The sequence below is a fragment of the Festucalex cinctus genome, chromosome 9, assembly GCF_051991245.1.
Source record: "Festucalex cinctus isolate MCC-2025b chromosome 9, RoL_Fcin_1.0, whole genome shotgun sequence".
Taxonomy (NCBI): Eukaryota; Metazoa; Chordata; class Actinopteri; order Syngnathiformes; family Syngnathidae; genus Festucalex; species Festucalex cinctus.
The window spans coordinates 3,019,093-3,034,288 of NC_135419.1; the positions used below are offsets into that span (position 1 = coordinate 3,019,093).

Here is a 15,196-nt window from a genome sequence, read left to right on the forward strand (position 1 = left end):
ATAAAAGAAGAGATGCTAATTTTTCTTTTGGTAGATTCCATGTTTTATAGTAATAGAACACAATACTCTGTGGGCCTCGCAAAAGCAGAGAATATCCAGTAAAGGGGTTGCTTCAGTGAAAATGGGTGGGAGTGAATGAGTTAATTGAGTGTAAGTCTTTGATTCTATTCATAACCTTTATGAATAGAATACCACAAATGAATTTCTGGTTTGGTGGCCTCAATGTTGGATCCTATTTGCAAATAGAGAAGTTCTATTGGCAGTCTTGAACTCCCGCTGGAATGGTTTGCAAAGTGTGAAGCGTTTTGGAAGGAAACCACTCTCAATCTGAGGCGATGGACTTCAGTCAGAAAATGGCGGTCTGCCCTCATCAGGTCGCGGATTAGATCCTGCCCCAGGTGGAAGAGGTCAAGCACCTGAGCTGTCGGCCATTAATGAAAGAACAAGATCACGGATGCAAGCTCCGAGCCACCTCTTAAACTCTTTTTCCTCTGCAGGGTGTCTGGGCTCTCCCTTAGAGAGGCTCCTTCATCTGGAAACGGCTAAGGGGGGTGCTGGGAATGTGTTTGGGGCGCATCCCACCGGGAGGAGGACCCTGGGATGACCCAGAACATTCTAGAGAGACTTCTGGCTAGCCTGGATGCCTTTTGAAATGCTGGACGAAGTGGTTAGGGAGAGGGAAGTCTTGGCTTCCCTGCATATTTTGCTTCCCCCGTGACCAACCAACCCTGGATGGATGAATGGATATTGAAAACTAACATTACTGAATATAAACAATATTATCCACGGTGTCACAATACAGTTTATAATTGTTTTATTACGCTACAGCATAAATTTGTTGAAAAGAATTGTATTTTCTGACACATTTTTCCGAGGCTGTCTTCCATATTAAACAAATGAGAGACTGCAGGATGAGAGTATGTTTACAATACGGAGCGGATCAAAATCTCCTGCTGTTAAAATTAACGTACAGTCGAGTTCGCAAGGATGTCACATGAAAGCTGTGGAAATCTCTTATTGCACTTATTGCTGGTTTTCTGCGCTTGTCTGATTTCAACACATTTTAGCATGCAAGACAAATAACTATAACAGTGGTAGCATTTGTTAATGAATTGTATTTTTGAATAATTGAAATTGCACCAAAGGGTTCCAATAGATCACTCGGTCTCGTAAAATATTTGGTAAAAGCAAATCTCTCTCTGTGTTTTGTGGTTTGCCGCGGAGAAGAACATGAGTCAGCCATAAATGACCCGAGCCACAATGTTTTGCTCCGAAAGAATGAGAACATGTGAAGGGAGAAGGGGAGGCATCAGACCTTGAGAGACGCTGTCAAAATCATGCACGGTTGAGAGAGAGGTTTGACATCTGGCACGTTGCACGGACTTTGAGTCCTGGAAGAGTACTTTGGGAAGAACAAGATCCACAACAGTGTGTGACTGAGAAGTTCTGAAATTGTGAGACGACTGAAGTTGTTGTGAAATCAGCTTGGCCTCTAGTCCCAGCAGCCCTTTCCTTTCCTTTCCTTTTATTATTTTTTTGAACATATAAACAAATGAACAGCAGAGATAAAACAAAAAAACAACAACAATCAAAATAGAAGAAAATCCCAATAACATAATCATTCAATTAATCATAACTTACATGTTCAAAAGGGAGTAGGAAGAAGTTAAAAACTTATCTAGTCCTACCCCTTTTACTAAATATATTTAAACTTATTTCATTATTAATACAATTTTAATTTACTAATTATTAAAAAATAATAAAATAATAAATGATATATATAACCCAAGTTATATATATATATATATATATATATATATATATATATATATATATATATATATATATATATATATATATATATATATATATATACATATATATATATATATATATATATATATATATATATATATATATATATATATACACAAGTGCACTTAACATATTCACATTTACCAAAAACATATATACATAAATTTACTAAACATATACCATAATACCTATCTAGATCACTTACACATACTCACATGTACATTTTTCATATATATCCCAGCAGGAGCAATGAAGCCAAGTGGTGAGCTGCATCAAGCATTTCATGACACAGCATTCAATCCACTGGGTCCATCCATTACCCTCATTCACAGGCCACCAAACCAATATTTCTCCCCCTTACTAGAAGAAGCCATGTGCAGATGTGAGATGTGCCAGAAACATGTTGGAGGGTTTGGGTGAAAATGAAAATGCAAGATGATTGCAGCAGCCGGATGATGCACAGGCTGAGCACGCAGTTGACCAGCAGAGGGAACAGCTGCACCAGTTTCAGCTGTAGGAAGCAACTCAGCCATCTTAGGTCAGGCCAGCGCCAAAAGCTTTTCCTCAAAGGTCACTTGGTTTAATCTGCAGAGACATGGAATATTAGTGTAAATTTAAGATAAAAAAAAAAAAAAAAAAAAAAGAGATGGTGGCTGCGCATCTTGGGCAACAATAGCCGAGTCATTGCAGCATTGGTGGACATTTTCTATTCACACATAAAATAACAAATAAATAAATGAATAAACATACACAAAGTACAAAAGCATAAATTTTTTGTCAAAATTATAATTGTTCAAATACAAACTGTAGCTGTAGTTGTAGTGAAAGTGATTCCTGAATATCATTGAAAATTCAAAATAGTTTGTGAGCAACACCTAAAAAGTAAAAGTTTTTTTTTTAATCTTGTGCCTTCTTTTGATGACCAACTGACATATTGGACAGATGAAATATGTTGTTGTTGGGGTTTTTTTAAGTATGATTTTGTTAATACTGAGGGGGAAAAAAAGTGAGCTTCATGACTCAGCAGAAAATACATCATCAAGCTAATTGCTCTGACGGTGGATAAAACGTGCCAGATTTAAATTGTGTGTTAGATGTGGTAGAGCTTGAAAGGAACATTGAAAGGTTCTTCTGGATGAATGGATAGAAATTCCCACATCATTCCCATTCCAACCGCGATTTGTTTGAGAACAGAAGCATTTGAAAACACAGGTTTGACTGTATCTTGTTTCTTATGAGATTGTCTTGCTAGATTGTCCTATAATATTATCTTATATCTGATGTGATCAAGTTTGTCTCGATAATAGGTTCTCAAATGGGTGGGATCGATAATCTTACATATTAAACGTGTTTAACTCCTTCACTCCCAGCCATTTTCACAGAAGCAATCCCGTTCGCTCACGGCTGTTTTACTGGATTTTGACTGGCCCACAGAATATTGTGTTTTATGGCTATAAAAGCATGGAACCTATCAAAAGAAATATTAAAGTATGTTTCTATCCGTTTCCGTTTTGCAGCAATTAGCATTAGAAGAGAGCTAAGTTTCATCAGTTCTCACAAATCTATTTAAAATTGAAAGTAATTGAGCTTTTTTTCTCCATGGCCCTGGTTGATCTCCTTTGCTCTGCTGCCACCTGCTGGCCGTTTGTGTAATAACTACCATTTCTGCAACCGTTCTTTGCAGTTGAGAGGCTGCATCAAAGCCTTCTGTATGCTCTAGCATAGAAAAAACAAACAAACAAAAAAACGTATAAATACGTCTTTTTGGACACTTAGAACATTAAAAAAAAACGTATTTACACGTTATTGGGAGCAAATGAGTTTGTAATATTTACGACCAAAAATGTGAGAGGGAGGAGCCTACTACTGTCGAGCCGTTTGACTCGATGGATTGTGACGCTGCCAATCAAGTAAGTAAGTGCGTTGACTGACCAACAAGGAAGCAGCAGTAATTAAACACACACACAAATGACCAAAACTTGTCATTGGCTGAACTTTATGTGTGGGTCTGCCACAAAACGACTTTTAAGATTTGAAAAGTCGCTTTGTGAACCCGGACCTGACCGCCCACCAACCCCTCAACTCTCTTTCACACCGAGTCTTTTCTCTTTGGCTCAGTCTATGTAAGCAGAGTCATGGGTGATATACTCGTTGGTATTGTTACTTCAAATTTCCAAAAAGAAGGCTGACACAGTGGAAAAAAAAAAATAATCAAAAATAGTACAGATGCATATCATGTTCAGGGTGACAAATGAGCCGTAACCTACTTTGTAAGCTGACCTTTGATGAGTGATTCAAATCCATCACCTCCAATTTTCTTTTTTCCCCCCGAACATTTCTTGCATTTTACAGTAAAAGTGACAAATTATCTTTGTTGGTTTCCACAACTCACCTGAAAAGGGACAGAACGTTGATAAGTTAAAGTCATCTTCATCTTTTCTCAGCAAATTCCAAAGCTTTTCATCTTTGCACGAGATTGTTGTCTTTATCGTCTCTTCTCTTTCTCGCAGCATCTCTCCACATCGATGCCGTCATGTCTGGTCTGGAAACGAGCCACCGTGTGTCCGAGTCATGCTTGGAAGAAGATCCGATCCTGACGGGTTCCCCTTCATCATTGACTGTATGCTTAAACCTGTGTCTCTCTTTTTTTTCCACTCGAGTCACAGCCAAAAAAGGAACTCTGTGTACAGAGAATGCTTTGCAAACATGCAGACCAGGATTTAACTTGCTGGTGAGTAATCTGACTCCTGTAACATCAGCCCCATATTCATTGTCAACTATGAAGACAGCTTATTATGTCGAACTTTTTAACACGTTTCGGTTTCACCAATTTGGAAAGAGTTGCTGATGTGTTGTTGTTTTGTCGTTCTTGTGCTGACTGTCGGTAGGCTAATCGCTCGACATGTCAGACACTACACTTAGGTTATTTTTGCCGACGGTTGATAGAAAACATGTAAGCGTTATTTTTTGCTCGATGAGCGTGAACGAGTGCGCACACAAACACAACACAGAGCCAACCAAAACATCTCCAAATGCAGGCATCTAGAATAATACAACAGGTTCTTAAACACAAGTACGAGTGCTCACGGTGGTGTCTTCCGGATTTTGTTAGCTATATTTGTTGTATGTATGTTTTGTTATGATTAAATAAGTGCTGGTACTTCTCTTATTTGACTCTTGCCAGGTAAATTAGGTGCTCTCTCTCTCTCTCATTCTTCTGTTGCAATTATGGTTGACAAAACATGACCCACCCATAAACAAAACCAAAACAGACCATGATGACATCAATGGGCCAAATTGCGCATTGACTTGCCACTCGCGATCAATTGTTTTTTTTGTGTTTTTTTTTTTTTTTTTAACACACTAATTTGTGTGTAATTAATTAAAGGCGCAGTCTGCCGGATTCACTCAGGAAAATGCACTTTTTAAATACAGGATGTACACACTTTAACTTTCTCTCAGTCTACACATCTGTGTTTATGTTAATCTTTGGTGGTTATTTCATCTTAAACCCCCACACCCCCAGCCTGTATTTTGCCATTTGGTGTTTGTTTTGTAAACAGCAGGACGTTTCTGTGGAAAGACAGTGTTTACACCCCTCCAGCCAATCGCAGAGCGGGGGGTGGGCGTGTCGCAAACGGGGCCGGGCGAACGTGTCGGCTGCGTGACGTCACTCCCGCGGCAATTTGAAAGCATGCACGGATTTTTTTTTTCTTCACTCACTCATTCACACATGTAAGCTTCTGTGAGTGAGTGAGTGAGTGAGTGAGTGAGTGAGTGAGTGAGTGAGTGAGTGAGTGAGTGAGTGAGTGAGTGAGCGAGTGAGTGAAAAAAATGATAATAATCCGTGTGTGCTTTCAAATTGCCGAAATAACCACCAAAGATGAACATAAACACAGATGTGTAGACTGAGAGAAAGTTAAAGTGTGTAACATCCTGTATTTCAAAAGTGCATTTTCCTGAGTGGATCCGGCAGACAGCCCCCTTTCATCTAAATGAATGGGTTAAACCGACAGCCCTAATGCCAAATCGTGCAATGTCAATGTCGCACAAAGAAGTTGGTATAAAATGCCTCGGACCCTTGAAATGGAGAAATGTATAAACGAGTGGCTTGACATTATCAGCTCAGGGGGAACTTCTCTGATTTAGATTGTGCTTGTGTGCAGTATGTTATTACTTGTAGTTTTTGAGCGCTAAGGTTCATCGCCGTCTACGCAAACTGTTTTCGGTTAGGAACATGGCAAAGTAGGCCCACTCTGCATATGGAAATACAAGTTACTATAATACTGAATTTTCTATCAACATATGAACATGATGGTCATTATGTCTGTTTGATTATTTGGGGCAGTCTTCACCATGCAATCGAGTCTATCATCACTCAATCCTTACTGGAAGCTTTTATCTGCATCTACTAACACACTGTGTAGTCCAAGAAAACAGGTTAGTCGCTGAAATTGCAAATGTTTCAATAAATGTCTGTGTTGGGGAAACTGTTCTATTTATCAGATCGTTAAACTGTTGCGCAAAGAGATTTTATATGATAGATAACATGACCTATAAAAAATATCTGCAGAGTATATCTTACATGCTGTGCACATTAAATGGACCATTCAAAAATGCTTCTCTGCAGATTTTACTGACAGCGGGCCACCCAGGCATTTATTATGGTGCTTCATTTAAAAAAAATAAAATAAAAACTTTTCAATTTGCACTCATCAAATCTGTTTGAATTTGATGCATTAACTGGACATAACATTTTGCAATTAAGTGTAAAAGGAGTGAAAGTAGTCCTAACAGTTGAGATGAGAGGTTGCTCTCACTTCCATGTATGGAGCTGGAGCTGCTGGCTCAAATATGCGCACTAACATCGAGTAAACACAAGACATCAAGAGAACATTCCTCACCACGTATACAACAACAGTATAACACGTGTTAAAAACTTTATAGATTTTTAGCACTTGGCTGTTACTTTGGTTCTAACAACCAACAACAGTCCAACTTGTGGCCAAGGCCAAAGCAAAAACAGCCTTTCCACTGCTATGATCACCTTCCATATGAAGCTTATTATTAACATAGCCCAGGAAAAAAAAAAAAAAAGATAATATTACCTGTGAATCTTGAGCTTGATACATGTTGTTTAAATTCACTTTTCTGTACTCACTCATACATCGTGATACTGCTGTTAAAATAGTCCCAAAGAAATTATTATTGACATTGTTGCCAATGCGCAACACTGGACCACAAATATTCTTGATTACTTAATTACTGTGTAAAAAAATAAATAAATAAAAATTAAAAAGTGTATCTTTTTCTGATCTTTTTTTTCACCCGGAATCTGGCCCACCTTTGCGTTCATTAGTTGCCTTATTCAATGTTTGTGTTCACTTGTTTTTATTCCTTGATCCTTAATAAATTATTGGGTACATGATTTCTTATGTACTTAGACTTAGACTTAGACTTGACTTTATTGATCCCTTTGGGATGGCTCACTCTGGGAAATTTACATGTCCAGCAGCAATGAGAACAGATAATAAAATTTAAAAAAAGAATTCCATCAATCAATAAATAAGGTTATTACACCAGAGATTGAATTAATAATAATAATAATAATAATAATAATAATAATAATAATAATAATAATAATAATAATAATAATAATAATAATAATAATATCAATAATAATAATAATAATAATAATAATACAAATAAAATAAAAAATAAAAATTCAATCAATCAATAATTAAGGTTATTACACCAGAGATTGAATTAATAACAATAATAATAATAATAATAATAATAATAATAATAATAATAATAATAATAATAATAATAATAATAATAAAATAAAATAAAATAAAAAAAAATAAAAAAAATCAATCAATCAATAAATAAGGTTATTACACCGGAGATTGAATTAAATAAATTAAAGTACGGTAAAGTGCCATATTTGTAAATTAGCACGAAAGACTTCATTGTTATTAATATCGTCGATACACATTTTAACAGCGTATATCTAATCTGTTAATGACTTGGCCCATCTGTTGGATTTTATTGATCAAAAGTGACTCATGAGCACAAGAGTTTCTCTGCTCTAAAGGAACATAAACACCTTTCATGAGCACACAAATTTCACACGTTTTTTTTGCATTAACATTACAAGTATATTTTCAAATGTAAGCGCAGCAAGGATGGATCACCGAACTTGTCTAATGTGGAGGGTCACATGCGAGATTGCTCAGAAAACCACTTTAGTTTGTTATAACTGGAGCATTTCCTGCCACGTTCAACTCAGTGCAAGTTATCAGTACACAACATTCTTGTGTGGTGATGGGTGTACACACTAAAAGTAAAATTGGAAAGCTCCATTAGTTTTAATTAAGACGATTAAACAAATATACGAACAATAAATTTGATGAATTATAATTAATATGTCACATGATAAGTAATTAAAAGATTTAAAAACATTGAACAGTAGTTCACAAAGTTGTTTCCCCCCCCCCCCCCCCCCCCCCCCCATTTGTTTGAATACATGATTGACAACGTTTACAGCTCAACAAAGTTTTAGCACCAAAGAAAAAAAATGTTATACGAAGAGGTCACTTTTGCATGATTCCTCAGTGTAAACCTTCGGCTTGACGTTTATTTTTTTGCTAGTGCGTAATGGCTAAATGAGTTAGAGCAGAAGTGCCGCCCTTTCACCACACAGGCCATTCAACTGTGAAAATGAGTTTGTTCATTTCCAGCGAGGCATCCGGACTTGATTTGCTAACCGCAAGGCAAACTCATTAACAACTTCCAAAGGAAATACTGCGGAATAAACCAACATCCTCTATAATCACTTCCAAGAAATCACTTTATTTGATCTGGTGCGTACCTTTTTGTAATTTTAAATTCACATCTGCCTTTTGGACCGCCAAAGTAAAAGCAACTCAGATGAATCGGGCAAATGTAAACAGTAGTTACAATGTTTTAGGTCTGGTTATTCACAGCTGAAAATGAGAGTGGGGGGGATGATGTCACCTTTGGAATTCATTTTACTGAGAGCCATTAGAAAGCTGTTCTTGACCAAAGTCACGACACCACTATCATTTATTTAGAATCGTTCAAACAATTGCGACGAAGAGGACTCTTACATGTGCATTTGTGATTCCTTTGCAGTTCGCCAGAACACAATCATACAGACACACAGCATGTTAAAAAACAAAAAAAAAAAAAAAACAATGGAGGTTGATTTAAGATCATAGATAATAAATTTGCAATAATAAGAATACATTGTTATGGAATGCAATTTAAAATAAATTGTGTCGTTGGCAGGCGTGGAAAGTATCGGCCGTGAAAAGTGAGGAAACACTGTATTTGTTGCATTTCATTTTTTATATTTGGTAGGCCTTTAAGCCGTAGCACCCCCCAATTGGGTCCTCTCGGACTTTGAAAAACTCATTGTGTGAAACAAACTCATGAAAGAATAATAATGATTTTGCACATCAAATTAAACTGCAGAACCGGGGCGACAAGTATATATATATGCCATTTTTACGTGCCCCAAACACAGCTCAAACGGCAACTAATTTAATTAGCAAATATAGTACCGTAATTGCCGGACTATAAGCCGCGACTTTTTTCACACGCTTATACAATGATGCGGCTAATTTGCGGTATTTTTTCTGACGGCCGCCAGGGGCGCTCGAGCAGAAAAGGTAAGAGTAGGTGGAATATACATGTCGAGGAAGACGCAAATTTAATGTAACTTGGCGCTTTGTGCGTGAATAAAATTAGCATGAACAGACCCTCATCATCATGGAAAATACAAGAAGTGTCAGTCTCAGTGACTTTTACCGGTATGTAACTGGTATGTATTAAAACGTGAACTGAAGTGTCCTCAAACTCCAGGGCTGAAAATGAGTCCCAGTCCTTCCCTGATCCTATCGTTTATAAATGAACCAAAAAACATCTTTACTTCAGGATAGTGATACAATTGGGTTAAGTTGGGGGAAATTTATTCCTATATTGAGTGTATTTCTACATTATGCTGTGGTCGAATATTATAATATCAGCAATGCAATGACCAAGATGACGAAAGTTAACCCCCCTGGAGGTCACCAAAGATATTTTCCCACAGATGATGACATCACCAGGCATGCTGCACAGTGACAGCGAAGAGAAGTCCCACCTTCAAGAGATTCAAACTAGATGACGCTCTTTCAGAAGCAGCCACCTGCTGGAGCGTTCTTCTTCAAGCACGCTTTTGACATCAGGCGGAGAGGAGCAGCCGTCCGCCGCTGACCGTGCGTGGGACTGAAGTGAAGATCAAGCAACTGGAAATGGATTTATTGGTGAGCGTTCACATTTCATTCACACTTCAATTCAGATTTAGCTAGATTTGTTTTGTTACACAAAAGCTCAATGTTCTTATTATGCAAGATCATTTCCCTATTTTAAATGCATAATCATGAGCGTCGAACTAGTGCAGTGATGAGGCTACTGTAAATTTCCTATATTAATACTGAGATATTGTTTGACGTGTCAGATGAATCTCTGCTCTGTTATTTGACTGAATTATACTACATACAACATATTTTCATACACCTGCATCCAATAAAAGCACCGCAAGTGAGGTAAAAGCACGATTTAATACTTAAAAGGCGTGCACTACAATATTGCATTGCATAATAAAACAATTGTGATGATTGATGAGCAATTTTAGTTCCAACGAGGCTCCCCTCAGAAGAATGCTCTGCCTTTCTACAATGCTGGAAACTGTTGCCAACTCAATGTGGATCTCATTAGTATGTGCAAATGTAGTGTGGAGATGTCAGCACGAGTATTAAGTTTTCTTCATAGTGATTATTTTATGGTTTAAAAGACCCTTTGAGAAACATATTCTAGTTGTGACACAATTTCAAGTAATTCTGGCTCAAGAGCTTCACTTCAGGAGTTTGAAATACACCCCAAAAAAAAAAAAAAAAAAAAAAAAAAAAAGGTACACTGAGGGGTATATTCCATAAGAATGCGGTAACAGCACGAAATATTGCACCACAACTGCACTCGTAGTCTGCGCCCAGTTACCCACCTATTCACTAAGAATAATGCTCTAATCATATACGGGGTAAACACGCCCACAAAAACTGACAGCTTGGAGCAAATTTGCACGTGATTTACCACACATGGCAACGGATCTGCGCCAAGAACATTGTTGTTATAGTAACAGTTGCAAGAAAGGTGACATTATCAGAAAGCGAGGTTGGACCGAGCGTTTAGAGCGCCATTAAGCTGTACAGAGCAGAGAGGACGACAACGACGTCATTCATTCATAAAGTACAAGTTATCGGTGTGATCGTTTTTAAAATATATAATTTTCAGAGGTTGGCGTGGGCGTACAGTATGCACCTGGCACGTAAAAATGATCGTAAAATGCCTTCCCGCCATTGCCGATCAGCCCGGGATACGTTATGTGTCCTAAACCAACATAGAAAAATCTCTCTCTCTCTCTCTCTCTCTCTCTCTCTCTCTCTCTCTCTCTCTCTCTCTCTCTCTCTCTCTCTCTCTACTCTCTCTACTCTCTCTACTCTCTGCGTGATCAGCCAGAGAGCGACGTGCACCATGCCATGCACTGCTGTCATGATCCCGGGATCGAGGTTGCGGCAGGTTTATACATGCTTTCCAAAAATGTTATTTGCGTCACGCAGACTCTTTGTGGCTATTTGGCGTTAATGAATTAGAGACTGTATATCAATGAGTCTCATTTGCATTGGGGTGGCCATATATTTTGCATCAAATGTATGCAAATTACCTAATTTACATACGCGCAAATAACACCGGGGCGCACTTAATGGCGGATTTCTGCATCTGCGCGTGTTTAGTGAATTAGGCGCTCGGTGATTGCTCCATTTTTACCGGTTAGTGCCGCGCAAAGACAACTCAAACCTTTAGTGAATAGGCCCCTGAGTCTAACATGTTTTTTATGTTTCCAATTTATTGTAAAATTTTAGATAGATTTTTAGAAAAGTAGTCTGTGGCGGCGCATGTGACAGGATAAATGTCCATGCTAATCACATTTCTGGGTTTCCTTCTCATCAGCGCTGCAGGTAAAAATCTGTGAACTAATCTGCCAACTGTGATTTTTTTCTGATTGTCTTACATTCAATGTCACGATTTGTCCTGGTTTCAGCAGCCGCAGATGGAACAAGTTAACGAGACGCACAGTGAGGAGAGCGACTCGACTCTCTGTCCCTCCATCGATGACTTCCGCAATCAGGTTTACTCCACATCCTACTCCCTCATCACGGTGTTAGGCCTGGCTGGAAACGGCTTCGCCTTGGTGGTGCTGATCCGAACGTACCGGCCAAGTTCTCCTTTCCAAGTCTACATGCTCAATCTGGCTGTGTCCGACCTGCTGTGTGTCAGCACGCTGCCCATGCGGGTTGTTTATTACGTCAACAAGGGACAGTGGAAGCAAGGAGATTTCCTCTGTCGCATCTCCTCCGTCGCCCTCTACGTCAACCTCTACTGCAGCATTTACTTCTTGGCGGCCATGTCCGTGACGCGTTTCTTGGCCATTGTCTTCCCTGTGCAGAACCGACTCATGGTGACGGTGAAACGGGCACGCCTGGTGTGTGCGGGCGTTTGGGTTTTTATCTGCCTGGCATCGTCACCCTTCCTAATGTTTGGCCAGAGGTTTGACCCAGCCACCAATAAAACAAAATGCTTTGAACCTCCGATCGGTCAAGATGTGTCGAGAATAGTCATGTTGAACTATTTGTCTCTGGTGCTGGGTTTTCTCCTCCCCTTCCTTATCATTCTGCTTTGCTATGCTGGCATTATCCAGACCTTGCTGTACCGCAACCCGGGGGCTCGACGTCAGCAAGACACGGGCCCTAAAGCCATTCGAATGATCGTCATCGTCCTACTGACCTTCTTCGGTAGCTTTATGCCGTATCATGTGCAACGCACGGTCCACATTCACTCCTTGTACCGGACTGACACTTCCTGTTCTGAAAGGGTTGTTATGCAAAAGTCAGTTGTTGTGACGCTGTGTCTCGCCGCGGCCAATTCTTGCTTTGACCCGTTGCTTTATTTTTTCTCCGGGGAGGGTTTTCTCCACCGTCTTAACTCCATGCGTCTGTCGCGGTCAGCTAGCACCTACAGTCATTCCATTAGGCTAAATGTTGCTAGTATGGAGCCTGGAGTCAACCGACAGCTCAACGCCATTTCTTTTACGCCCAACAGGAGTGCTGTCCAATAAGGTGGAATTATGACACGTTGAAAAAAGCAGCCTGTTTCGACAAGAATTTTGTATTTGTGAAATAAAATGTGAAGCACTGCAATTAGCAGGCATCCTGTGAATTACTGTTGTTCCAAGCAGATTTTAATTTTTAATGAAACTTGGTGTACTTGTTGATAGTGACGAGACAACACTACATGTCAAATTTTAGGTCAATTGGAGCAAGAGTTTGAGCGCGACGGCCCACCGAATTTGGACATTTTCTCTAAAAAGGGGCGTGGCCGCCTGCCTTTGAAACTTTATATCTCGGGAACTACTGGGTCAATCTTCACAAAACAGGTATTGTTGGAAAGGGAATTCAACAAGGAATCAAATTTATGTTATGTGTTCTGAAAGCGCTGAAAATAAAATAGTGTATAAAAAAAAGGGGTTTTCATGGCAGTGGATTGTATTTTGACAGTCTTCATCACAATAAGTTTTAAATAAAATAAGGATGTGTAAACACAGTTTAGATAGATATTTCACATAAAATGTGGTCTGTACCATTAGAAATTCAATTTCCAAGGGCTCAGAAGAATTTGTTATATTCTGACCAAGCTGTCTCATATCTGTATCGCATGACAATTTGTGGTAATGCCGAGAGTGTCGCTATGTGCTAATCTTGGCTTTTCACCACTATCCCCCACAAAATCACAATTTATCGTCATCATCCACAACATGACTTGAAAACAATTTGCTCGGGGATTTTGCTAAAGCAAGCAAAACTTTGGGTTTCGTTGCTTTCGCAATCCCTCTCGTGGATCTCATAATAACGATCAAACAATCGCAATAAATATTGCATACAAGCAGTTAACTGTGAATGTGTACACTGCAATCTGTTTTTTTTTTTTTTGCTTATGTCAAGTAAGCACGAGGCCAGAAAGGGCATAAGGATGCTGACTAGCCCTTGCCTGTACCCCATAAAGGCCACATGAGGTGCCCAGTCTGTTGTAAAAAAAAAATAGCTCAGAAGTGGAGGTACATAGTGATTTCCAACAAATGTTATCGAAGTGATCATTTGAGAATGAAACATTTGCAGATATTTATTGAATAAATATTCAATTTGACATCCGTTTCCAATTACCATGATCAGTGTTTTTGCTTCTGTTTTTAAAGGCAACTTGATTTTGTTATTTTAGGGGGTTGTATTAAGCTGGTAACCATTTGAATTAATCGGGATCCCAAAAGTACCGGTAGCTCTGTTTCTAAAAAAAAAAAAAAAAAAAAAGTTGACCTATATTTAATTCTGACAACTTGACAAGTTGCAGCTCGTGTCCACTAGGTGTTACAACAACACAGATATTGTCCTTGCTCTTCAATATTCTATGCAGACTATTTTACATTCTTTTTTCCCCCTTTCCCTCTTAAAAATTACATATTAGTCCAAGAGATACAATTGATTCATTCCTTTTTCTTGTCACTGGTACATCGATCAAGCTATTAAGACAGGGTGTCCAAAGTTTTTCATTTGAGGTCCACATCCAGAAAATGAGAAGAATGCAAGGGCCACATAATGTTATGAAGAGAAATTGTGTTTAGTCCTAAAAATTGTGCAAATAATTTATTTGTGCTTTTGCATATAAAAGCTACAGTATATGAACCATTTTATTTGTAATATGGCAGTAAGGTTAATATAGTTTTGGAATTTTTCATTTTAGTTATTTTTTTTTAGTTTTCAAGGTGGTTCTGTTTTTATTAGTTTTAGTTCTTTAACAAATGCTTAGTTTTAGTTTAGTTTTAGTTAGTTTTTTTTTTTTTTTTTTTTTTTAATGTGTATTACTTGTACGCAATATTTAAAAAACACCAAGGGAGCGACGTCATCTGAAGGTGCTTTTCTATTGGCTGCTGCTGGATGACGTCACTCCTGTGTGACATACTTTCAAACGTCATTATTCCGGTTGATATCAAAATAAATCTACTATAAATCACACCAAAGACTAATACGGAGGACATTTTTGCTACAATTACAGTTTTAGTTAGTTTTGTAAATAGAAAATATAACTTCAGTTAGTTTTCGTTTTTTAAAAAAGCGTTTTATTTCGTTAACGAAATTGCTTTTTGAATTTTAGTTTTAGTTATTTCGTTAGTTTTAGTTAACTAAAATCACCTTTTAATAGCGCC

The 15,196-nt window shown here is 38.3% G+C and overlaps 1 protein-coding gene across 1 annotated transcript; it reads left to right on the plus strand.

Moving 5' to 3' along the window:
- Nucleotides 1–11,992: 11,992 nt before the first annotated feature.
- Nucleotides 11,993–13,057, plus strand: cysltr1 (cysteinyl leukotriene receptor 1). The gene has a single exon (XM_077532839.1). The coding sequence runs from the start codon at nucleotides 11,993–11,995 to the stop codon at nucleotides 13,055–13,057; it is 1,065 nt and encodes a 354-aa protein (XP_077388965.1).
- Nucleotides 13,058–15,196: the final 2,139 nt, after the last annotated feature.

Bases quoted from the DNA above. Each gene is read 5' to 3' on its own strand.
- cysltr1 (XM_077532839.1), top strand. From the start codon at position 11,993: ATGGAACAAGTTAACGAGACGCACAGTGAGGAGAGCGACTCGACTCTC.